The 27,276-nt window shown below is 40.5% G+C and overlaps 1 protein-coding gene across 1 annotated transcript in view; it reads right to left on the bottom strand.

Moving 5' to 3' along the window:
- Positions 1–2,899: 2,899 nt before the first annotated feature.
- sri (sorcin) overlaps positions 2,900–27,276 on the bottom strand; it is a 38,148-nt gene continuing 13,771 nt past the window's right edge. The window contains exons 2-8 of the mRNA XM_033012674.1: positions 20,151–20,312; positions 18,595–18,664; positions 15,699–15,742; positions 13,357–13,504; positions 12,516–12,629; positions 11,071–11,129; positions 2,900–3,269 (exon numbers count right to left, since the gene is read on the bottom strand). Of these exons, the coding sequence (XP_032868565.1) occupies positions 3,243–3,269; positions 11,071–11,129; positions 12,516–12,629; positions 13,357–13,504; positions 15,699–15,742; positions 18,595–18,664; positions 20,151–20,312 (624 nt within the window). The 3' untranslated portion in view covers positions 2,900–3,242. The remainder of the gene's footprint in view (positions 3,270–11,070; positions 11,130–12,515; positions 12,630–13,356; positions 13,505–15,698; positions 15,743–18,594; positions 18,665–20,150; positions 20,313–27,276) is intronic.

Raw genomic sequence — 27,276 nt, forward strand, 5'->3', positions numbered from 1 at the left:
GTATAAGAAATTGGGGAGCGCCAATCCCTTTGGGTTTACATAGATGTCGTTTATGAATTCTATGTGATTTGTAATCCCAGATAAAGTTTGTAATCCGGGAATCAAGATTTAAAAAAAAAAAATGTTTAAAAATCATTTTTATGGCATATATTCTGCCTATTAGAGACATCGGAAGTGTTTTACAGAATTGAATAAGAGCGTTTAATTTAGTAACTAAAGGCGGGAAGTTTGCATTGAATAAATAATTATATTTTCTGGTTACTTGGACACCCAGATATTTAAATTTTTCTGTAGCAATTCTGAAAAAGAATTTTAAAAGGTGTGTCGCTCTTAAGGTTTTATTGCCATAATTTCACTTTTGTTCCAGTTTATTCTATATCCTGAGAAGGAAGCAAATTCCTCTATAAGATTTAATATATTTGGAATACTAACTTGAGAATTGATGATATATAATAATACATCATCTGCATACAATGATATTTTGTTATTGGAATGTTTAGTATTATAGCCGTGAATGTTCAGATGCACTCTTATACTTTCCGCTAAGGGTTCAATCGCAAGGGCAAAACAGGGGTGATATTGCACAACCCTGTCTATTGCCCCTGGATAGTTGAAATTTCGGAGAAAGTATGCGGTTAGTCAGTATTCTGGCAATCGACCTATCATATAGTAATATTATCCATGAAATAAAATTCTCTATCATCTGAAATTTTTGCAGTACTGTGAAAAGGTATTTCCATTCTACTTGGTCAAATGCTTTTTCTGCATCCAATGAAATAATTGATGTCTTTAATTCTGTGTGAATACAAAAGGCGTCTAAAATTATTAAATGAATGTCTCTTGGGTATGAACCCCGTTTGATCCGAATGTATTAATTTATTAACGTATTTACTTAATCTTCTTGCCAAAGTTTTCGCTAATATTTTCTGATCTGTATTTAGCAGGGCAATTGCTCTGTATGAACTGGAACTTCTAGATCTTTATCTTTTTTGGGTACAAGTGTGATAGTTGATTCAGCTAGTGTTTGTGGTAATGTCTGTTGTTTAAATCATATGTACAAAGCTTGTGTAAACGTGGTGAAATTACCTCGTGAAATCTTTTATAAAATTCGTTACTGAACCCGTCTGGTCCCGGTGTTTTACCGTTCTTCAGTGAATTTATTGTCTCTTCTATTTCTTTGATTGAAATCTGTGCTCCTAATTCCTCTTGTTCCAGCGCGTTAAGTGTTGGGAGAATACAGTTGTCCAGAAAGTTAGTGATTTTTCTGTGTATAAATTTTGATAAAATTGGGCAAATCTTTCGTTAATGTCTTTGGGAAGCATTAACAATTCACCTTTATCTGATTTGATTTTTGGAATAGTCTGATCCTTTTCAACTTTTTTCAGCTGACGTGCGAAGTTTGTGTGGCTTGTCACCAAATTCGAAATGTTCCTGTTTTGTAATTTGAAATAATTTAATAATTAATAACTAATAGATAGTATGTGGTAAATGTACGTTTTAGTGATCTTTAGCTTGTTTTATGTGGGGGGTAGGAGGAAATTTAAAAACAAATCTTACCTCAACGGAGATGCGATTTATTTCCGTATCGTATCTCCGTCTGCACTGATGCCTAACATTGAGGAGTTGGTGGCCTTTGCTGGAGACTGACTTTGGGTGCTCTAACCGCGGAAGTCTGTGGACTTACCATTGTGGATCTCGCGATCCCTGTCGGGGGTCGACTTGAGCTCCGACCGCGGGAACCTGCGGACTTTAACATCGTGGAGCTCGCGGCCACTGGGACTTCGGTAGCTCTAAGCCGCAGGAGCTTCGACCACCCCGAAGCGGGGGCTTCGATTGCCGGCTGCGGGAGCTTCAATCGCCCCGAGTGCAGATGGTTCGACTGCCCCGACCGCAGAAAAATAAAGAGGAAGATTAGACTTTATTGCCTTCCATCACAGTGAGGAATGTGGGGAATTCAATGTGGTGGATGTTTATGTTAACTTTTATGTAGTTGTGTGCTTTATGGCTTTTTTTTTTTTTAAATATGGCTATATGGTAAATCGAATTTCACTGTACCTTAATTGGTACATGTGACAATAAACTGATTTTGAAGTCTAGATGAAGAAACCTAGAATAGTCCTTTTCTTTCAACACCTACAGTTGACTATTCTGAAACTCGTTGACTGGTGAGCTTGTTTGCTTTGGCAGCATCACTGGCCTTATCTGGTTTGTGCAACATGTGCTGCACCAATATCATCACCAGTTTGGTGATTTCTACCTTAATGCTCAGATATAAATTTCATTGAAAAACAACACCCAAAGATGCACATATTATTAACGTTACACCGTGGTGCAAGTCTCGATTATATACTGTAGGGGTCATATCATAATTTTCTGGCTCGTATCCAAGGTCACAACCACAGAACAAAGTGCACTTCAAAGTATAATATGTGCACAGTAGACTTAAATATACTAACAAGAATATTGACTAAGTGTGTTTTTTATCTCATTAAGCAAAAGAAATTCGGAAAATAGTGTTAAGAAAATGCAACAGAGCCGCTTGATCCTGCCCTGCTAATACAATGTGCCCCCAGCCACAACTCCTGGAACAGTTCCTCATGCCCCTCAATGCCGAGGATCTTTCAAAAGTTATCCACTTCCACTAAACTAGCCTTCACTATCTCGTCTGAGGGAATAGTCAGTTTTAAATGACTATCCAACTTACCTTGCAATTCTGTCCTCTTATTCGAGACTCTTGCACATCTTACCTGTTATGCATCCTCAACCTTTTATTTTAATAGGATCACCCCTCATTCTTTTAAACTCTAAAAGAACATAGTACCAAGTAGGATTTCCTTTGTTGTATTGTTCTAATTAAGCTTCATAATTAAACTAATACAAAACACTTATGACACGAGGGTTTGTGCAACTTAAGTGTTTTAATTTGATTATCATCATTATGGAAATCTACATTTTTTAATAGTTTTATAAGCTTGCAAAATGTTTATCAAATCAAGCATTATTTGGCAGAATTCAGTACAAAAATCAATATCCATAATTAAAATGTTATAACTAATTTCACAGCTGTTACCTGGTGCAGCATTATATAATTAGCCAACACAAACATTCCATCTTCATGCACTTCTCTTTTTATATATTCTGTATGACATTGCATAACATTGTGACTACCTATTAGACTGGGCACTCAAGAAGTGGAGGTCAGGCTCTTGTGAAGTTTAGTTTTCTTTGCAGTCTTGGTTCAGTTAAATACACATGGTGCACAAAATGAACTGGAAAAGAATGAACAAAACTTATCATTCAGCATATTTGCAAAATAAAATATATATATTTATCCCTGTTGACTCCTTTTTCTGCTCACACCAATGAATATTTAAACAGAGGTGTTGGGTACCTATTTTATAATTGGGGAGAAAAAATTCGACTTATGACCCATTGGGTCTGCTCCCCCAACGCAGTCGTCCCCTACCTGTAGCCTCCACAAGAGGTGTGGGGAATGGGAGGGGGGCAGAGAGGGAGAGGGTAGAGTTTGAGGGGTGGGAGCACGTAGTCACAGGGGAGAGCTGGTTCTCGAACGCAATACTCCCTCGCTAGCGGCTCCCGCCGCCTGGCTGCAGGCTCCCCCAACGCACCCGTCCCCTACCCATAACGCCCATGGGAGGCCGGCTCCAGGCAGGGTCGATTACGCGGGGGGGGGGGGGGTAGCGTGGTGTCACTTTCAGCATGAGCAAGAACACAGCGGGTTTTTTGTCAAAGTCTTTTCAGATTCTTGAACATTTTCATTAATAACGAGAAGTAAAGCATGAATTTTTGAGATCAGACGATTTCAGACTACAGGGGGGAAATCTCTAGCGGAATATGTAAAAATGTTATCGTTATCGCGTAGTTTTTTCGAGAAATTATGATATACACACACACACATGCAAGATCGGAGTTATATATATATATACACACACACACACATTGACACAGCGGTAGAGTTGCTGCTTCAGTGCTAGAGACATAGGTTTGATAATGACTACAGGTGCTGTCTGCGGAGGTTGTACATTCTCCCTGTGACCACGTGGGTATCTGAGTGCTCTGGATTCCTCTCACATTCCAAAGGCGAGCAGGTTTGTAGGCTTCTTTATATTATTTTTTTTAATTGTCCCTTTTGTGGAGGATAGAACTAGTGTACAGGGATAAGTGATCAGCACAGACCAAGGGGACTGTTTTCATGCAGTATGTCTAAACTAAAAGTCTAATTTAATATGCAACTTCATCAAGGGTTAATGTTTGGCAAAAGAGCAGAAAAGCAGGTCAATTTCAATAACTACCAATATCCCACTAGAAATCACATAATTCAACGAATGGGGGCTGAAACTTGATCTTGTCTGAAGAATAAACGTATCTTAACAAATTTATTTTATACAAGAGAAGCTTCATCTTGAGTTTTTATTTAAAGGGAAATTTACAATTTAAAGTGTGAAACACTTTAATATGATTCGGGTTCTTTAAGGTAATGAAGATACCAATGAAAAGCAGCCCTGCAGGAAATATGGGCAAGTGCTCCACACACAACAGGGGGGAGGGAGGACCATGTTTAGTAAAGAAAGAGGGCATCTTGGAAGTCCTAGAGTGGAATTCCTCATCTTGGGAGCAATTATGACAGACAGAAAAAAAAATTGGTAGTAAGATGGTGCTCTCTAAAGAGGCAGGGTGGCAGGAGATGTAGTCAAGGCAGCAATGGAAGTCAGTAGATATGTTGTAGACGTCAGTTTAGTGATAGCAACAGAGAAATCGAGAGAGGAGGTGTCACAGATAGTCCAAGTGAATTTGAGGGCGGGTGGACGTTAGTTGTAAAATTGATGAAATCCACGAGTTCTGCATGGGTGCAGGTAGCTGCCCTGATGCAGTCGACGATTTAGCAGATGGAGAATGGTGCCAGGATATGTTGAACGTAACCAACTAAAAGATAGGCCCATGGCTATATGTTTATTGAAGAAAGTGAGGAGTCTAAAGAAGTTGTGAAGGGCGAAGACACATTCCACTGCGTGGAGTAGACTACTTGTTGGCCACTCTCCAATTATTCAGAATCATGACCGAGGCTAGAGAAGATACAGACATGCAGTAATCTTCTCTCTTGGATAGAGCCATCAGGCCCTGGAGACTTTTTTTTTTTTTTTTTTTTCCACTTAAATTTTTATTGATTTTTAAGAGATATTTTCAAAACAGTGCAACACCATCACCATAAATAAAACAAAGTAAGGAAAACAGCAATCAAAATAAAAAAATAAGTAGATGGGGAAAAAAAAAGAGGTAAGACCGTGTGGTTCACTTACCAAATTAAAAAATGAAAAACCTTTACATTGATTCGTTATCTGGAGATAATTCAACATTCATACAAACATACCATCTAGTTCTATATAACGCAATCTTCCCATATCTAGCTCGGCATTTATCTAATTGGTGTCATGGCTCAAATAAACAGTCCATTTTTCCCAGATCTTCTCAAATTAATTCTCCTCGACTCTCAAGGAATATGTCAATTTCTCCATATTAAAGATGTCTCGCACAATTTCTAACCACTGTTCCTGTTTTGGACTTTTTTCATTAAGCCACTGCCTGGTAATGGCCTTCTTACTTGCTGAAAGCAAAACTTTAATCAAATATGTATCTTCTATTTTTACACTATCTTTAATACGCCCCAGATACATCACAGGGCAGGTATTTGGGATTTTATAACCCAAGATATTATTTACAGCTGCATTAACATTTTCCCAGTATGGCCTTATCTTTACACAGTTCCAGAAAATATGCGAGGGGTCTGCCTCCGTACTCCCACACAGCCTCCAACAGTGTTGTTGGACAGCAAGTTGTCTGCTTTTTATTTTGGGTGTTATAAAAAAGCGAGATAGATTCTTCCAGAAAAATTCTCTCCATACTAGTGAGCTTGTGGATGAACATTGTGTTTCACACATTTGATACCATTCTTCTTCTGTTATTTGAATCTTTAATTCTGCTTCCCATTTTGTTTTTATGTAGAGCGTTGATTCTCCCCCGCTTTCCACCAGAGCTTGGTAGAAAGCAGAGATGACCCGAGACCCCTTCTGTTTGTATGCATCCACAATCACCTTGATCACATTATTTGAAGTTTCATCTAGTTCTGGCCTTATCTCTTTTATTAAGTAGTCTCTTAATTGCAAGTATCTAAAAAAATCTTTGTTTTCGAGACCATACTTTGACTTTAAATCTTGGAAGCTCATAAACTCGCCATTTTCTGAAACTGTATACATAGCCGTTATGCCTTTTTGTGCCCATTCTTTGAATTTTGAATCATACACCCCTGGCTTAAACTTTGAGTCATATGCGAACCACTTCAATGCGTGAACCCCTCTTTTTAATTTGTATTTTTCCACTATAACATTCCATATTTCTAACGTAAATGCTACTATTGGATCCATAGCATGTCTCAAAGCCCCTCTCAGATATTTGTCTCCCACCAAAATCTGGGTCTGGTAACCCTGTATCTCCCTTTCCATTTCTTTCCATCGAGATTCATAATCAGGTCTACACCAACAAGCCAGAGGTCTGAGTTGAGCTGCATAAAAGTATTTCTTCAGATTTGGTAAAGCCATTCCACCCTTGCTTTTCGGCAGTTGAAGTGTTGTTAATTTTATTCTTGGTTTTTTGCTATTCCAAATGAATCTAGAGATCATTTTATCCCAGGCTATGAATTTATCTCGGGGAACATTAATTGGAATTGGAATAAATATAGTAGTTTAGGCAGGATATTCATTTTTACCGTTTGTATTCTGGCACTGAAGTCTAGAGGAAGGGTCGACCACCTCTCAACATCCTTTTTGATGTTTTCTTCAATTTTGTTATAATTAGTTTCAAACAAGTTGGAAAGTGTTTTGGTTATAGTTACACCAAGATACTGCATCGTTTTAGAGTTCCATTTCAGATTATATGCATCTCTGATTTGTTGGGATGGAGAATAATTGAATGAAAGAATTTGTGTTTTTGTTATATTCAATTTATACCCTGAGTAGTATCCATATGTTTCAAATAGGTTCATTAGATTTGGGAGACATATATCTGGTCGTTCAAGAAAAATAATGATATCATCAGCGAAAAGACCAATTATATGTTCTTTCCCATCTATTTGGACCCCCTGCAGGTCTTCTCTCTGCCTTATTGCTTGTGCTAAGGGTTCGATATACAAAACGAAGAGAGTAGGAGAAAGACAGCATCCTTGTCTTGTGCCCCTCTCTAACTGGATCCTTTTTGATATGTTTCCATTTACCTTAATCCTAGCTGTAGGCTCCTGATATATTGTTTTAATACACCGAATTGCATCTTCATTGAAACCAAATCTCCTCAGTACTTCATATAAGAATACCCAACTAACACTATCAAAGGCTTTTTCTGCATCTAAACTGACCAGGACCATATTTGTATCCTTTTTTTTAGCATTATCCACAATGTGGAGGGATCTTCTAATATTATCCTGTGTTTGACGCCCCCGAATAAATCCAGTTTGGTCTTCATTAATCAGATCTGGTACAAAAGTCTCGAGTCTTTTGCAAATGATTGAGGTAAATAGTTTGTCGTCTACATTTAAAATTGAGATTGGCCTGAAATTTTTACATTGCTCTTTGTCTTTGCCTTCCTTGGGTAAAACGGTAATAATTGCTTCCTTCCATGATGGGGGAGCCCTGCCCTCTTTAAGGGTCCAGTTAAAGCAAGACAGGAGCAGAGGTGTTAGCTCTTTCTTAAAGGCCTTGTACTATTCTGGTGGAAACCCATCGCTGCCTGGTGATTTACTAGCCTTGAGTCTACTGATTGCAGCTTCCAGCTCCTTAACCGTAAATTGTGATGTAATGGTATTATTTTGTATCTCACCAATGGATGGCAGATCAAGTGAGTTAAGAAAACTTCTCATTGTCCTTTCGTCAACTGATGGTGGTTTAGAATAGTTTCTTATAGTATTCTTCAAATATTTTTTCTATCTCATCTGGCTCATATGATAATTGATTGGTTTTAGGATCTCTTATTTTATGAATTGTATTAGAGGCCTGCTGTTTACGCAGGCGTCTGGCCAGGAGTCTAGTTGCTTTTGGACCTGCTTCATAATAGGTCTGCTTTACGAATCTTGCCCTTTTTTCCATATCTCCCCTGAGGATCTCATCTATCTCCCCCCTTTTTTCCTTAATCTGTTTTAGTACCAACTGATCCTGTATGTTTTTTCTCCAATTCTTTCAGTTTTTCTACTTTATGTTCATACGTAGCTAGCCAGGCCTTTTTTTGTGATGTCAGGGCGATCAGCTTTCCACGTATAACTGCCTTCATAGCATCCCACAGTATTACAGGATCCACATCCCCGTTATCATTCTCTTCTATGTACCTTTTTATCTCTTCCCTTATTTGTTCCACATTTGCCTTATTATTCAAAATACCCACATTGAGCCTCCAAACAGTATTTCTTTTTCTACTATTCAGGTGTACTGTCAAGCTGATCGCACTGTGATCAGATACATCTGCCACCCCGATTTTACACTCTGTGATCCTGTGACTTTCACCCGTATTCATTAAAAAGTAGTCAATCCTGGAGTAGACTGAGTGAGGTACTGAATAGTGTGTGTAGTCCCTTTCTAAAGGGTGAAGTTCTCTCCAAACATCAATTAGGCCCATTTCCTGTACTGATGTGTTAATAAACTTGGTCAGATGCATCTTGGGTTTTTTTAGGCTTGTTGTATCCAAATTATGATTCATGACCACATTGAAGTCCCCTCTACATATCAAAATACCTTCAGTCTCTAAAGCAATAATGTCAAAGAGTTTTGAAAAAACATTTGGTACTCTCTGGGGGGGCATATACATTGATCAGTGTCACAACTTTGTTTTCCAACTTTCCTTTAACTAATACATACCTTCCCTCTTTGTCCCTGACTTCTTTAAAGGCCCTGGAGACTTAGCCACCTTAATGCTCTTCAAAGGTCCCAATACCATGTCCTTGATCTCAAACTGCCCTAACATATTTGTATATCCCACAGTAAACTCACTATCCTCTTGCTCATTTTTACAAATTCACATGTTACAGGAGTAGAATTAGGCCATTCGACCCATCAAGTCTACTCCGCCATTCAATCATGGCTGATCTCTGCCTCCTAATCCCATTTTCCTGCCTTCTCCCCGTAACCCTTGACACCCGTTCTAATCAATAATTTGTCCATCTCTCACGTAACTGACTTAGCAATGAGTTCCACAGATTAACTACTCTCTGACTAAAGCAGTTCCTCCTCACCTCCTTTCTAAAAGAGCACCCTTTAATACCGAGGCTATGACCTCTGGTCCTAGACTCTCCCACCAGAGGAAACATCCTTTCCACATCAACTCTATCTATGCCTTTCATTATTCTGTAAGTTCCAATAAAGTCTCCCCATAACCTTCTAAACTCCAGTGAGTAGAGGCCCAGTGCCATCAAATGCTCATCATATGCTAACCTACTCATTCCTGGAATCATTCTTGTAAACTTTCTCTGGACCCGCACCAGAGCCAGCACATCCATCCTCAGATATGGGATCCAGATTTGCTCACAGTACTCCAAATGCAGCCTGACCAGCATCTTATAGAGCCTCAGCATTACATCTCTGTTTTTGTATTCCAGTCCTCTTCATATAAATGCAAGCATTGAATTTCCTTACTACCGATTCAACTTCCAAATTAACTCTTTGGTGAACAAGCTTAAATTTTTCCTTTATCCTTCAGTAATCCTACCCTCTCTCTAGTTACCCTCTTATTTTTGATCTTTTACTAGGACTTGCCAAAGATATTTCATGACCCCTTCAGACTCTCCCAATTCTCTGTTCGTTCTTTATTGATATTCCTCAAAGGCCCCGTCTGATCTCACCTTAAACATGGTTCCTTTTCAACCAAATGTATAACCTCTCACCATCCAAAGGTCGCTTACTTTGCCATCCTTGTCATCCCCTCTCCACTGGAACATGCCAGTCTAGAACTCTGATCAGCTGGTCTTTAAACGACTCCACATCAGACGTGGACAAGAGAGGAAATTACTGCATGTCTGTATCTTCTCTAGCCTCGGTCATGATTCTGAATAATGATTCCAATAACAGCTCCCAATTTACTCTCCCTAGCTCCTGCCTAATTATGTTGTAATTTGGCCTACTCTACTTTGGTACTTTACCCCAACTTTAGGAAACTGGCAAGTTTATACCAAAAATCAATCACATACCAACACTAAATGCAAAAAGATACTGAGACAAATTTTGCCAACTGATAGCTATTCTAAAGTACATTGTCTACTATCAGCTGTTTATGCCTCACTATATGTGTAGGAAGGAACTGCAGGTACTGGTTTAAACCGAAGATAGATAAAAAGCTGGAGTAACTCAGCGGGTCAGACAGCCTCTCTGGAGAAAAGGAACAGGTGACGTTTCAGGTCAAGACCGTTTTTCAGACTGTAAGCCTCAAGATATCTCTGACGAGCATATGTATGGTCAAAAAGTGGAAATCTGATAAGTGTTGAAGATCAGATGCTGGTACATTTAACTATTAACTTCATTTCTGGATTCGGCAGTGGTGGAGCAACAGTTCGCGAATAAGAAGGTTCTAATATATTTTGTTGTTGGGCTTCAACAGGGAGATCTCGACAGGCCAGACAGTCGAATGAACCTAGTAACCCTCTTGAGGATGAAATGCCTTACTGACAGGTTTAATGTTTTAAATTAACTATGCAAATCATTTTTAGATGTTCCCGGCTGTTAAAATGTTTTTTTTCCCCCTTGGAGCCCGATTCTCCTTACTAGAATTTCACTCGAGGCATCTGGAAAAAGTATGGCTAGGTCAAAACTGGGGGTTTAGGATGATCTGCCCTAAAGATTCAGTTTGTTGTGATTAGTATAAGTATTAGTACTTGAAGTGGGTGTTCCCAAAGCACCCTTGCATCAGGGTACTTGGTTATTTTGCTGAAAATAATACTTGAGGTGGGTTCTGCTTTGTTACTGTTCATGTGTAGATTTAGCAAGTAAATTAATGCAAATGTTTATATAACTCATGTTTACTCACATCATCATAGGCAATATTAGCAACACCTTGCTGAGCAGCATCTCTTCTTCTGAAGGCATCTGACAAAGCAAAATACAAAACAAAGATTAAAACTCCCAATACTAAATAAGAGATTTATAAAATGCACAATGAAGCTGTGTTTATGCAGTTTCTAAGCATACTAAAACTAGAAAATTGGTCCCAGGCATTATTTGTAATAACATTATATAACCACCTTTTAACATGAATCACATTTTTGTGCAAGTCTAGAGGATTTTGTTTTATCAACAATGCATTTATTAAAGCCCAAACTAGAAATTAATATGATAATGAATAGTGCTGGATTAGCATTTTCTCCATCAGATGTTCTTTATGGGGTGCAGGCAATCAATAATGTACATTATAATTTATAAGATAAGATAATAATCAACAAGGGGGCAAATTAATCCTGCAAGTTGATCTCAGTAACTACTGAAAACATTTTAATAAAAAGCATATTTCATAAACTGTTTTCTTTAAACCAAAGAAAAATTATAAAATCTACTAATTTACTTTGCAATTCTGAGTGTTTCCTTTCTGTGGCTAAAAAGGGAAAGGAATAATAAATACTGTGTGCATGGCAGCACAATCTGATCCCCGATTCACCATTTGGCCAGATAAGGCATCATGACACAGGTTCAAATCATGTTTGTTGTAATTATATTTTATTGAAATGAAATTTCAAAAAAATATTGTACATAGTCAGAAGTCACAATATTTTGGACAAACAAATGAACACCATTGTGGATGATATTCAAACATTAACTTGTGGCGCCTTAATGGGTGCGTTGAAGTAAAATCTAATTTTTGGTAACATAAGAACTCACGATCAAAGTGTGAATCAAAACAGAATGAAGTGCCCTAATCTGTCTTAAAATACATTTACTGTACTAATTCAAGACTATAAACAGTCTATCAAATTTCCAAATTAAATTTAATGAAATATAAATCACTATTTACTTCAGTACAAAGCAAATATCACGTGTGCCAAATTTTTTTTTTAAAGCAGACATTGCAAAATGCCATAGTTTGCAATAGAAAGAATTTAAATAATTCCAAAGAAATTCCAAAAGAATTCCACAAAACCTAATTCTGCATCCCAAGGTAAAATTAAATATTCTCAGGACATATGGGGAAGAGCATTACATGTTTATTTTTGTCACTCAAATAAGGTGGGAACACAAACTAAAACTTATGGTAAATACAGGCACTGTTAAACTGTCAGAACATTATTATGGCAATGCAGAAAAAATGGACAAAATGGAAGTCTTCTGGTCCTTTGTATCGAATAAAGTGCAATTCAAAAACACTTGCACAAAACAATTAACCGATTTACAAAGGTTTCTTTATTAAAGAGATTGATATCTCCAAAGTTATTCAGTATGCACTATTAAACAATGACACACACAAAAGGAGAAGATACCTACCAGTCAGAGCCCTGAGTCTCACACAACAGGCCACATAGTCATCAAATGAGATTTTCCCATGGGTGCTATATCTCTTTATAATTCCATTCAAACATTGCGGAGATAATCTGTAGCCTAGTCATTGCAATGAAATAAACAGGTTTAGGTATTATTAATTCTTCACATATCTCTGAAGATAAATATGCATGAGGCAGCATTCTTTGCAATAACAATTTCTTGAGAGGGGTATGTTTAAAGTGAAAGAAAAATAAAAGTATATGGCCTGGCAGTTTTTTTAAAACTTAGTTGTTAGGTAGATCTCACTGTAAACTTTGCTATTTAAAAACCTCGAACTTAGTCAACATTTGCTCAGCCATATCAATTTTACCTTTCCATGAAATGGATGTGTTGCAATCAATAACCCGTGCCTGCCTTCTCCCCATATCCCTTGATTCCACTAGCCCCTGGAGCTCTATCTAACTCCTTTCCATAATAGGGGAAACAAAACTGTAGGCTTGATTAGACTAGGAGAGCCAAGTTCTTTCTCTGAAGCTCATTAGTGAATCTAATGGGTTCATATAATTATTGACCAAAATTGCACATTGTACTGCAAACTCATTGTTAAGTAAAAAAGTCAGTAAAATGCTCTCATCCTTCACTCAACTGCTGCCACACGTGGTAATACTTTACTTAAGGTCACCTGTCACGAGGAGACCTGGTTATATATTAGACAATTATTATAAATTGTGGAGCTGAGAATATTCTAAATGTTTTAGCTTTTGGTACAAAGAAGCAATTGTTGTGGCAGCATGTGGAAATTAACAAATTATTAAAGGAAGGAGTTATCAAATCAATGAATTACCCATGGCAGTAATAGCTTGCTGTAACTCCTGGGGCTCCACTGTTCCACTCCTGTCCCTGTCAAAAGAAGCAAAATTCTGCCGCCAGTTAGTCAGCACTGTCCACAGCTCTTTGAACTCTGCAAACCCCATAGTGCCAGACATGTCTCGCTGGGAATTTAAATTAAGGAACAAAATAATCTGATGTGGTTGATTTTTAACAATATAAATTTTTAAGTAAACATTCTAGTGTGTTTTGGTACAGGGGCATGTCATAGCAGTTGCGATTGTGTATTTTTGGGGCTCAGTCACATCCTAGGTGACACACTGGTCAACGATGGCAACAAGGTGCACACCTCAGGAACTACCTGATCTTTTCAGTTTTAGAGATACAGTGCAGAAACAGGATCTTTGGCCCACAAAAGGCCGCACCGACCAGGAATCCCCGCACATTAACAATATCCTACACACTCTAGGGACAAATAATTTCAAATAGCCCTTGTTTTCCCTCTCTATCCCCTCCCCGTTCCCAGTTCTCCCGCCACTTACTGTCTCCGACAACATTCTATCTTTGTCCCGCCCACTCCCTTGACATCAGTCTGAAGAAGGGTCTCGACCCAAAGCGTCTCCTATTCCCTCTCCAAAGATGCTGCCTGTCCCGCTGAGTTACTCCAGCATTTTGTGTCTACCTACACTAGGGACAATTTACACTTATACCAAACCAATGAACCTACAAACCTACTCTGCTATCCTCATTTTTACTCTGTTTCTCACAGAATCTTCAGTTAAAAACAACAAAATGTACCATATACCCTAATCAGTTATGAATCTAATCCCACATCCCCATACTCAAGCGCGACTTGAGAAAATGATTTTGTCCTGTCGCTTCCTTAGGCACAGCACTGAATTTCAGAGGTACAAGAGGCTCCAAATACTGGAGTCTTCAATAAAAACTGCTGAGGTATGCCATGGGTCAGGTAACATCTGTTAACATAGAAACATAGAAATTAGGTGCAGGAGTAGGCCATTCGGCCCTTCGAGCCTGCACCGCCATTCAATATGATCATGGCTGATCATCCAACTCAGTATCCCGTACCTGCCTTCTCTCCATACCCTCTGATCCCCTTAGCCGCAAGGGCCACATCTAACTCCCTCTTAAATATAGCCAATGAACTGGTCTCAACTACCCTCTGTGGCAGAGAGTTCCAGAGATTCACCACTCTGTGTGAAAAAAGTTTTTCTCATCTCGGTTTTAAAGGATTTCCCCCTTATCCTTAAGCTGTGACCCCTTGTCCTGGACTTCCCCAACATCAGGAACAATCTTCCTGCATCTAGCCTGTCCAACCCCTTAAGAATTTTGTAAGTTTCTATAAGATCCCCTCTCAATCTCCTAAATTCTAGAGAGTATAAACCAAGTCTATCCAGTCTTTCTTCATAAGACAGTCCTGACATCCCAGGAATCAGTTTGGTGAACCTTCTCTGCACTCCCTCTATGGCAATAATGTCCTTCCTCAGATTTGGAGACCAAAACTGTACGCAATATTCCAGGTGTGGTCTCACCAAGACCCTGTACAACTGCAGTAGAACCTCCCTGCTCCTATACTCAAATCCTTTTGCTATGAAAGCTAACATACCATTCGCTTTCTTCGCTGCCTGCTGCACCTGCATGCCTACTTTCAATGACTGGTGTACCATGACACCCAGGTCTCGCTGCATCTCCCCTTTTCCTAATCGGCCACCATTTAGATAATAGTCTGCTTTCCTGTTTTTGCCACCAAAATGGATTTATTTTAATGATGTTTCAGTTGAGATCCTTCTTCAACTGGACAAGGGTTCTGACCAAAAACATGGTCTGTCCATTTCCCTCCATAGATGCTGCATGACCCATGGAGTTCCTCAGCAGTTTGTTTTCCACACCATAAACGCTGTTACAATTTAGACGTTCAAATAAGTTCATTAAAATAATTGTGTACAAAATTTCTCAACTACACTTACTTATTTTCCCTTAAATTTTAGTTTTGTCAGTTTAAAAAAAAATTGCTGTCCACAGTCACCTATGCAAACTAAGTTTAGCGATATACTGAATTTTCAGAGATCATTCAGCCAATTAGACAGCACATTGTGATTTCACCATTGCATTTCCCCTTCTTTCGTTCCATATTTGAACCATTATTTAAGGCTTCCTGGTGTGAAAGTACCACAACAAAGTTACCAGTCAATATCTTGAGAGAATTACACAAAATGTGGAACATGTTGCATCAGTAATCAATTATTTTCAGGTACATCAAGCCAATGTTATAATCACATTTATATTTAAGTGCAGCAACATTCTGACATTCATAACATTATTGCAATGAAAGGATACATCTAACATGGAAAGCATTAGCCTGCAGGTCTCCATGCTGAATGCTGCAAAACAAAAAAATATATAGGTTACACCAGCACATATAATTCACACGTATTGAAACGCGTCTTCTATGATAAATTTTATTTAACTTACTGAAGCAGAATTATTAAACACAATAACAAATATCTGGCGAGGGCTGAAGAACAAGAGGCACCATGGGCTATCAGTTGATAGATCCCTAAAGGTGACAGAGGTAGGTAGGAAGGTGAAGAAGGTAAATGGGAGGCTTGTCTTCATCAAGAAGAACCTCGCACGCTGACTTTATAAAACTATGTTCTCCAGAGCCATTGAGTTACTCATTGAGTTACCCATTGAGTTACCCAGCCTGACCCATTGAGTTACTGCAGCATTTTGCATCTATTTTTTTTGAAAAATCACAATAGAAATAATATGATTGCACTGGACAGGATGCAGACGTGAATCACCAGGATTTGAGTATTTCATTTGTATGGGTTTATTTTCCCTAGTATGCAAGTGGCTGTGGGGCGATCTGTTGAAGGTGTACAAAAGTATAATGGCAACAGAAGGGGTAGATGGCAAGAAACTCGCAACATGGTCGACACGTGGTCCTAGGAGGTCACTGGAACTCTTAAATGCTCGAGAGAAGTTCCCGCATGCGGCCTCAGTTTGGTCGAGGAAACATTTTCCGCCTAAAAACTGGTCGGCATGGTTCTTTTGAACTAGTAGTGCAGTGGTAGTGTGGTCGCCGTGTAGTTATAGGCAGTCGAGGTAGCCGTAGGCAATCTCCTTTGCTGACCAGGTATTTTAATTGGCTCAATGGAGTTTTCAGAACCAAGGAAAACCGACCGGTAATGTTAAATGCCCGTTAAACTTTATTAAAAGTTGTCTGGCTTCTTAAAAGTGTCTCCACTCCTTCTCCTCCCCCCCTTCTATTTCCCCTCCCCACTCTCTAAAGGACTTACCGCACACTGTACCAGCCGTCTTTACCTTCCTGTTCATCGCGGAATTTCAGACAGCGCTCCCCCGCTTTTCCTGGCCCCCGCCTTTGCTGTGTCTGTCTGTGTCTGCCCGTCTCTGTCTCTGCCCGTCTCTGTCTCTGCCCGTCTGTCTCCGTGTCCGTCTGTCTCCGTGTCCGTCTGTCTCCGTGTCCGTCTGTCTCCGTGTCCTTCTGTCTCCGTGTCTGTCTGTCTCCGTGTCTGTCCGTCTCTCTGTCCGTCTCTCTCTGTCCGTCTGTCTCTCTGTCCGTCCGTGTCCGTCCGTTCGTCTCTCTCTGTCTCTGTCCGTCTGTCTCTGTGTCCGTCTGTCTGTCTCTGTGTCCACCTATCTCTGTCTGTCTCTCTCTGTCCGTCTCTGTCTGGTTTTTCCAGGCGTGTGCTCTCAAGCTGGAAGGTCGAAGACAGTTGCTGAAAAGTCACATTAGTGGGACAGGCCCATCACCTTGTTTTATGTGGGGGTTGTGGGAAACTTTTTCTGACGAAGATACGATTTTTTCCCCGCATCCTATCTACGTCCTCACTGCGGCTTAACATCGAGGAGTTGGTAGCCTTTGCTGAAAACCGACTTTTGAAAGCTTCACCGCGGGGTGCCTATGGGACTTTAACATCGCAGCCCGCGATCCCTTTGCCAGGGATCAACCTTTGAGCTCCAACCGTGGGTGCTTGCGGACAGCATCACGGAGCTCGCGGTCTCTGGTCATAGACCGACTTCGGGAACTCCAAGCTGCAGGAGTTTCGACCGGCCCGACACGGGAGCTTTGACCGCCCCGAAGCTGGAGCTTCAACTGCCGGCTGCAGGATCTCCGATCACCCCGACGGATGGTTCGACTGCCCCGACTACGGTAGAATAAAGAGGAAAAAGATTGGACTTTGAGAGAATATATATATGTATTATATTAGTGAGAATAGGTTGCAGGGTGTTGGCTTCAAGGGCTAAATGGTCGCCTCCTACACTGGGCTCCTCCCATGTCTGATAAATGAATAGAAAAAATAAATGGAAGCAACTGCATGAAGGCATCGCCACCTGTGGGATTCCTCCTCACATGGAATCCAGGGTGGAAATGGGTGCCTTTCAAGGGGACATTAAGGATGATCAGTACTTCTCAATTATACAAAAGGTATAACCACTGCTGAATGATCTCACCATGTATTGAACTAATACATTTTGAAAATTTAACCCAAGGATGCTGAACTCAAAAGTACTCCTGTGCATATGATGATGTGGTTACAGAAGATATTTTGCTTTCAGCAACATTCTATGAATAACATTGAAAATAATGGACACAATCTATTCTTGGAGTTGCAGTGGATTAGGGTGAATATTACTCTCAAGATAAGATATCCATCCAGCTCTGAAATTTAACTTTACTGCTGAATAGGAGCAAAAAGCTTACTCTTCCGATCTCATGTGAGCAACTTGTCACCAAGTATGATGTCAAATTAGACTTGGGTTCCATGGCAGTTGGCCTTCCAAAGGTGAAAAACCATATATAAAAACTTAACCTGTTGCAAAAAGAGATTGTGACGATCATGCTTGAACGATTTTAATTTTATAGTGTTAGATTTTCCATTGAAAGGAGAATGCATTACAATTCTACGAAAGCACACAAGGCTTTGTTTAATGCCTCATAAAGACAGCACATATCGTCCTCAGTGATGCACTGGTGTGTTCACGTGTGATTTGAAACCACAACTATCTGACCAGACAAATGATCTACAGCTAACAAAGAACAGGCCTAAATACAACAAAGCTCCTGACCACTTCTACAGATAAAACGATACCAACAATGCAGCCAATTTATTTTTTCCCCCAGCTTTATAACTATATGCTCATAACATAGCATATAGATTTTAGCTACCAATCTTATCAGTGTATTTCATAGACATTTATAACTCACGTTTGTAGTTGCCACTGATGCCAGATTGAGAAAGACATCTCTGAAGTTCTTCAGCATCTATGTGACCATCCTGAAAATAAAAAAAAATAAAAATGAGATTCAAATACCACCTATTCGTACCCCTATAACGTTGGCCATCTCCACCCTTATCTACTGCTGTCATATTTCCATTCTACCTGCCTCAACTATTTTAAAGCCTGCTTGATTATTTGCATCCTTCTTAAAATTCTCATCCAGAAGTCATCCATTTCACCATGTCATGTTTAACATCACTGTTTGCTCATAAGTTCTAGGAGCAGAATCAGGCCATGTGGCGCATCAAGTCTACTGTGCCATTCATCTTTCCCTCTCAACCCCATTCTCCAGCCTTCTCCCCACAACCCGACACCCTTACTAATCAAGAATCTGTCAATCTCCGCCTTAAAAATATGCTGAATATACAAATGCTGACCACAACGGATCCCACTGGGAGCGCACTCAGTTTTAAAATTCCCATTTTCGTTTTCATGCCCTCCCGCTTCCTACCTTCATGATGTCTTTCAGCCTACATCTCCGCAAGAATTCTCCATTCCCCCGAATCAAAACTTCCATACATCACCAATTTTTAACATTTCTTCTGCGAGATGCAACTTCCTGCACCACACAAATATACCATCTGATTTAGCATTGCCTATTTGGTTATATCTATCCTATTTACACCGCTCATCATTTTATATACCGCTATCAGGTCACCTTCCAGCCTCCGGCATTCCAGAGAAAACAACCCAACAACCCAGGAACTGGAGATGCTGGAAAATCGAAGGTACACAAAAATGCTGGAGAAACTCAGCAGGTGCAGCATCATCTATGGAGCGAAGGAAATATTCCCTTTGCTCCATAGATGCTGCTGCACCCGCTGAGTTTCTCCAGCATTTTTGCGTACCTTCTGTCCGACCTCTTCTTGTAGCTAATACCCCCAAATCCAGGCATCAACCTGGTAAACCTCCTCTGCACTTTTCCAAAGTCTCCACATCCTTATTGTAATGGGTCAACCAGAACTCCAAATAAATAATGACAATAATGCTTGTTGGAGGAAGAAATCTCATCAAATTCAAAACTCTTGAATGCTGTATTCTGTGGGTTACAACAGATGCTGTATTCTGTGGGTTACAAACAGAAAATTAGATTTTCCTAAATAGCTTTTATTTAGACCAGCACTACAGCAATGGATCAAACACCCTCCCTCCATGCTCTAAATTTCTAATGATTCTAATTTAATTCATGTAGGGCACAGGGATCATACTGCCCCATTTAAAACATGCATCTAAAACTGCTCCCTGCATCTAAAAAGAGCACAAATCACTGACTTCATTGACTTGGAGCGTACAAATAAGTCTGAAGAAGAGACCCAATCCAAAATGTTACCCACCCATGTTCACCAGAGATGCTGCCTGACCTGCTGAGTTACTCCAGCACTTTGCCTATTATAACATGGGTGAATGCACAATTTCCACTTTTGCGATCTCCTTCACTGAGCAATGCACTTCATATGTGTCAACTGACAAAATGTAACCTACCTGACCAGCCACTGCGGCAAAGTATCCATAGAGTGGATCCTGCTGTTGGCTTGCAAATGCTGCGTAACCTCCACCTCCAGCTCCGGGATATCCCTGACCGCCAGCTCCAGGAAAACCTGCACCACCGGGACCTCCTGGTGCACCTCCGTACTGAGAAAATTGCTAAAGAGTGAAGCAAGAACAAGGTCACAACAGATTACTCAACACGAAATCAGATCCATTCACTGTCAAACACGAGTAGTGGTGTAAAACATTATTGTGAGAGCTTAGTGTGGGAATTACTGAGCGTTTCCAGGTTCATTGGAATATACAGATCCATCCCTCTGCCCTCACCCGCTTGATGCCTTCACACTTTGTCAGTCTCTAGGAACGTCGGACTGTTCCCTAAACTCGGCCCATGCAAAGGAGAACCCCTATCAATTGTGAAAAATGATTAATTAAATGAGAAAACAAATGAACGCAGTTTAAAGATCTAATTATTTTTGATCAAGAGATTATTAACCAATAAAGATAGTAAATCATTACAAAATTTTTTGCTGATTGGGCTTACACCAATCTTACAATTTAACCTTGTTTGTATTTTTTTTTAATGTACCTCAACTGATCTAAAATATTCATTTCTGAAGCAAAGGGCTTCTGATCATTGATCATCCCCTCAGTCGCCAACTGTTACTATTTTTAGTTTAGAGATGCAGCACAGAAACAGGCCCTTCGGGCCATCGTGTCCACTCCAACCTGTGATCCCCGCACACTAACACTATCCTACACGCACTAGGAATAATTTACACATACACCAAGCCAATTAACCTGCATACCTGTATGTCTTTGGAGTGTGTGAGGAAACAGAAGATCTCGGAGAAAACCCACGCGTCTCGGGGAGAATGTACAAACTCTGTACAGACAGCACCTGTAGTCAAGATCAAACCCGGGTCTCTGGCGTTGCAAGGCAGCAACTCTACCGCTGGGCCACTGTGCTGCCCGTTATCGACCCCCAAATCGATAAAACTAACATTACACCAAACCATTAGTCACGAAAAGTTCCCCATCGTACAGTAGCAAGTAGGAAATAAGAGATTACGAATACCTGGAGTCTATAAGTCAAGTCAAGTCACATTTATTTATATAGCACATTTAAAAAAACAACTCTCGTTGGCCAAAGTGCTTTACATTTGTTATAAGAATAGTATAAACAAACAAACTACATACATATAGCCCTCGCTCAGTGGACGTCAGGAAAGGCTTGGGAGTATAGATAAGATTTTAGTCTTGACTTAAAGGAGTCGATGTAGGGGGCAGTTCTGATGGGAAGGGGGATGCTGTTCCACAGTCTAGGAGCTGCAACCGCAAAGGCGCGGTCGCCCCAAAGCTTATGCCTAGACCGCGGGATATTCAGCAGCCCCAAGTCGGCCGATCTGAGGGACCTGGAGGTGGAGTGGTGGGTGAGAAGACTTTTAATGTAGGAGGGGGCAAGCCAGTCTTCTTCCCTATTACTAACCACCTCACACGACTAGGTCACTAACAGGAAACACCACACCCAACGGGCCCAACCTTTTTATTTAATATAAAGATCAATAGAAAACCCACGACCTAAAAAGTAAATGGAAAGAGCACAGAAGGTCCAGTAACTTGCTGACACTCTTAATGTACATGATTTTTTTAGTATTGTCAAGACAAGCTAAATTCCTAGCACTCTGGACCCCACCTCATTGAGAGAATTAAGGCAAACTTATCAAGGATTGAGACACACCCAATGCATGCTGGAAGGAGCACAGCGTCATCACCAACTCCTGGAATCCATGGCCACTCAAATGGAGTGTTCATAATCACACTAGGAATCTTAACTACAAGCCCAGTTGACACACAGCTTTGTGTAAATGGCAATAGGAGTACGCCACCTCTCAAACAACCCTCCCACCAGACACACCAATCAACTTTCACACCAACTACAGCAAAGTCTGGGTACCCACTTCAGCTTCATCAGTTGCTCCAGAACAGACCTGGAAAAATTGTCTTGAGAGGAAGGTGCAAGGTGTGTGTGTATATAGTTTTGCCAATCTTCCCTACCACCTAGTAGTAATTCTGCTTACTGACTCTTCATGTTTGCAGCTAGATTTGTGCCTGACCTTAACTGGTTCCTTTCCCCAAGCAGCAGAGTTGTTTTAATAAATTCTCAATTCTCAATCATTCTCAAATAATTCCAGCACGATTGGGCCATAAATTGATTTATATATTCATGGCTCCCCTATGAGGAAACACACTTGCAAGAATTAGTTTGAAAGGTCTCTCTCAATCCATGCTTGCCTGCAGGATTTCCCAAGTAACTAATGTACTACCGACATTGTTAAATTATGCATTCAGAGGAATTCTATTCAACATGCTGACACATCATCAACAATGGGCTTGGATTTCTCAGTCTTCTCATGCCATGCACTTTCGAACATATTGTACAGATTCCCACCGAAGCTATGACCATCGATGTTTACCTTCCTCTTAATTCACTATATGCAGCTGTTGGCTTCACTTCATTCTTTTCACCGTTCAATGATCCACATTAAAACACAGCAGAATCTACACCGTAAATAGTAGGGCCCCGGAAAACATTGTAGAACTGAGACTGGGGGTACAGGTACATAGATCTCGGAAAGTGGTAACACAGATAGGGTGAAGACCTTTGCACGTTTTGTATCTACTCTCTTTGTAGCTGTAACATATTCTGCACTCTTTCTCTGTTTTGCTACCTGTATGGCAAGATTTACCTTAATAGCGCACAATATCTCAGGACACATGACAAAAATAAATGAACATCCAAGTCATGTTACAACTATACAAGTCATTCGTGAGACGACACTTGGGAGAATTGCATGCAGTTCACATTGCCCAGCTACAAGGATGATGAACTGGACAATATTCAAATACTACCTTTGACATTTGCACCAACCATGATGCCAATCTAATAATCCCAATTGCCTGCACATGGTCAGAATCTCTCTATTTCCTGTCCATATGTAGATCTAAATGCCTCTTAAACATTGCCATTGTATCTGCTTCTACCACCTCTCCTGGCAGCACATTCCAGGCACCCACTACTCTGTAAAATAAATTTGCCTCAGATTTTTCCTAATCTTTCTCCATTTCACCTTAAATCTATGTCTTCTTGTGTTGGATATATCCATCCTAGAGTTTGCTTTCATAGAGATAATCGGGATTCATTGAACCAAAGGGCCTCTTTCCATGTTTACAACCATTCATTGATTCTACTACCTTACTGAATGTGACGCGAGAGGGAGAATATTGAGTAATGTCTCCTCTCATCCAGGATGTTTAGAACAGAGAACATTTTCAGAATAAGGAGTTGCCTATTTACAGCAGGCACAAAGAATTTCTCAGTCATGAACATTTGGAAATGACACCCCAGAGGTTTGAGGGATTAAATCATGAAAAGTATTCAAAGCCAAAACAGCTAGATATTTGAAATAAAGGATCGTTGAAGGTTCCAGAGCAGGAGTTGAGGCCAAGATCAAGACCAGCCACAATCTTATTGCACAGGCAGAGCTCTCTCAAGGGGGACATCTAACCCTCCCCCTTTCTCACTTTCTCATATCCATTGAAAACTTGCTTAAGTACAAAGCAAGTTTCTTTACAATATCTAACAAAAAAAAAGTAGACCACCATTTTACCAACCTGCATGCTTTTACATGGCACATATGATTGACTTTACCCTGTATCCTGTGGGATTGAGGAACTGACTGTGGACTTTGGAAGGGGTAGGATGGGAACCCACAGTCCCGTTTATATTATATACTAGACTAAATGGGACCCGTTGGGTCCCAGCATCACACAGGAGGGCTGGTCATCCAACGCAATATTCCACCTCTCCACCAATTCTAATATTGGTGGCCAGTTGGGGGGGAGGGGGGGCTTTCTGGAGCGCTAGTATGAGTGTTGTGGGCTGAAGGGACTGGTTTCCAGAGGGCTAGTATGCAAATTGTGCGCCAAATGGATTCTTGGGCTGGCGTCTCAGTCAATCAAGCCTGTTGTGCTGGCAACTCACTCACTCATGGCTGGTGGGCTGGTAGTTGACTCACGGCTAATCCTTGAAATTCTATTTCAAGCAGGGTATAAGGCCACCAAATTCAAGTGCAGTTTCTTACCACTTCTAGCAGGGTGCAAGGCCACCAAATTCAAGTGCAGTTTCATACCATTTGAAGTAGGGTGCAAAGCCACTAAAGACAGCGAGTCGTGACCTCTCCCTCCTCCATCTTGCAGAGACTGAGCCACACCCACATTTCCGGGTTTTATAACCCCCCCCCCCCCCCCCCCCCCACCGGAAAAGGTGTGGCTTTCATGGAGTGATTGACAGGAGAGAGATTCTCAACATTAAAAAAAAACTAATAACACTTTTATTTTTCATTGATGGGAAGAATTCTCTGCACCTGCTCAGCGGAGGGGGACTGAGTTAGATGGCCAAAAATCACAGCCGTAAGTGGTAGCGTTTTATCTAAAATCAATATACAGTGTAAACAGGAAGTAAGTGCATTTACAGTAGTGCCTTTTAACTTCAAGCCAAAGCACTCAAGCCACCATTTGCAGTAAGTAGTGCATTTCAACTTCATGCCACCATTTGCAGTAAGTGGTGCCTTTCAACTTCAAGCCAATGCACCCAAGCCACCATTTGCAGTAAGTAGTGGCTTTCAACTTCAAACCACACCCAAGCCACACCCACGCCCCCATTAGCAGTAAGTAATGCATTTTAACTTCAAGCCATTGCACCCAAACTACCATCTGCAGTAAGTAGTGCCTTTCAACTTAAAGCCACACCCAAGCCACCATTTGCAGTAAGTAGTGCCTTTCAACTTCAAGCCACACCCAAGCCATCATTTGCAGGAAGTAGTGCCTTTCAACTTCAAGTCAAAGCTCCCAAGCCACCATTTGCAGTAATAGTGCCTTTCAACTTCAAGTCAAAGCTCCCAAGCCACCATTTGCAGTAAGTAGTGCCTTTCAACTTCAAGCCAAAGCAACCAATCCACCATTTGCAGTAAGTAGTGCCTATCAACTTCATGCCACCATTTGCAGTAAGTGGTGTCTTTCAACTTCAAGCCTGGACTCGAACCCGATCGAACATCTCTGGAGGGACCTGAAAATAGCTGTGCATCAACGCTCCCCATCCAACCTGACAGAGCTTGAGAGGTTTTGCAGAGAAGAATGGGTGAAATTACCCAAATACAGGTGTGTCAAGCTTGTAGCATCATACCCAAGAAGACTTGAGGCTGTAATCGCTGCCAAAGGTGCCTCAAGAAAGTACTGAGTAAAGGGTCTGAATACTTATGTAAATATGATATTTGGTTTCTTTTTAATTACTTCGCAAACATTTCTAAACACCTGTTTTGCTTTTTTATTATGGGGTATTGTGTGTAGATTGATGATAAACAAATTAATTTAATCCATTTTAGAAAAAGGCTGTAACGTAACAAAATGTGGAAAAAGTGAGGGGGTCTGAATACTTTCTGAATGCACTGTATAAAAATAGACCTGCTTAAAGAAGCATGACTTCATTGAACATGTTAGGGAAATGTTATAGTAATCCACCAACTGGCAAACTAACAAGATCAGGCACAATGTTGGCTTTACACATTTCCTGAATTTGCTGTGCACTGAAATCAAGGGAGTGCAAAATAAGGCAGGACCTAAAAATGAACAATCTACCCAGTTTAGTATTTTCTTCCCTTCCTGCTTCCTGTAAAGACTCTATCCCAATTCCTCCGTCTACGCCGCATCTGTGCCCAGGATGAGGTGTTCCATACCAGGGCATCGGAGATGTCCTCATTCTTTGCGAAACGGGGGTTCCCTTCTTCCATTATAGATGAGGCTCTCACCAGGGTCTCCTCGATGTCCCGCAGCTCCGCTCTTGCTCCCCCTCCCCCCCATACGTTACAAAGACGAGGCTCTCATTAGGGTCTCCCTCTCTATCCCCTCCCCCTTCCCAGTTCTCCCACTAGTCTTACTGTCTCCGACTACATTATATATTCGTCTCGCCCCCTCCCCCGACATCAGTCTGAAGAAGGGTCTCGACCTGAAACGTCAACCATTCCTTCGCTCCAGAGGTGCTGCCTGACCCGCTGAGTTACTCCAGCATTGTGTGTCTACCTAGTATTTTCAGCACCTGCCAACTCAAGTAAATTGTCTTTCTCTCCAGAGATGTTGCTTGGCCCACTGAGTTACTCCAGCATTTTGTGTTTCAGCATCTGCAGTAACTTGCTACACAAGCACATTTTATTTAAAAAAATTTAAAACGGCATTTATTTGGGGACAGATCAAGGAGTCAGATTTGGCACTATAGAAAAGGAAATATTGGAAATAAGGGAAAACACTGACTAAGTGGTAAATATCTAAAACTTAATCTAATCTACATATTTCAGGTTATTTTTTTATCCTTTTGCAAAAGATTTCTTCCATTATTTTAAATCTTTAAAGAAATATACTTTGAAAACCATTTTGTTGTAGACAGTAAAAGTTAAATGATTGGGCGCACAAGGGTGTAACTTCACTGATGTAACTAATTATTCCCTTCTCTTCAAGGGTCATAATTTTAGCATTTTTGTGATTATTTTCAAACAGGCTTTCATTATTGCAAACTAAACCATCTGAAAACAGTCTGGAACTTCTTCAAAGTGCTAAACATAGAGGGTTCAAGATATTTAAAAAAAGTAACGATAAACAATTTGAGGCCCAAAACAGATGAGAACTCTCCTAAACTCAGATTATACAAGGGTTCAGCCTCAAGGAACAACCAAAAATACATCAGTCTTGCAAAACGTTAACTATGTTTTTAAAAAGTTTGATTCTCATGGTGATAATCAAATACTGGAAAAGACTATCTATGCTCGTGTGCAAAGTTACCAACTCCTCAGCAATGGCACACCAAATCCCAGGATACCGATGCAGATATCCTGGGAGTAAGGTAATTAAAATGGTAAAAATCTCTTCCTTTCTCCCTCCTCCATCCCTATCAAAGCGTGCATAGAACGCATTGAGCTCGTCAGGGAGTGATGCTCGCTGACATTTGAACTGCCTCCTGATTTCGCCTTGTAAGAAGTGATAGCATACAAGCCCTGCCACAGCTGCCGAA

Source organism: Amblyraja radiata, chromosome 2, assembly GCF_010909765.2.
Source record: "Amblyraja radiata isolate CabotCenter1 chromosome 2, sAmbRad1.1.pri, whole genome shotgun sequence".
NCBI classification, from domain to species: Eukaryota; Metazoa; Chordata; class Chondrichthyes; order Rajiformes; family Rajidae; genus Amblyraja; species Amblyraja radiata.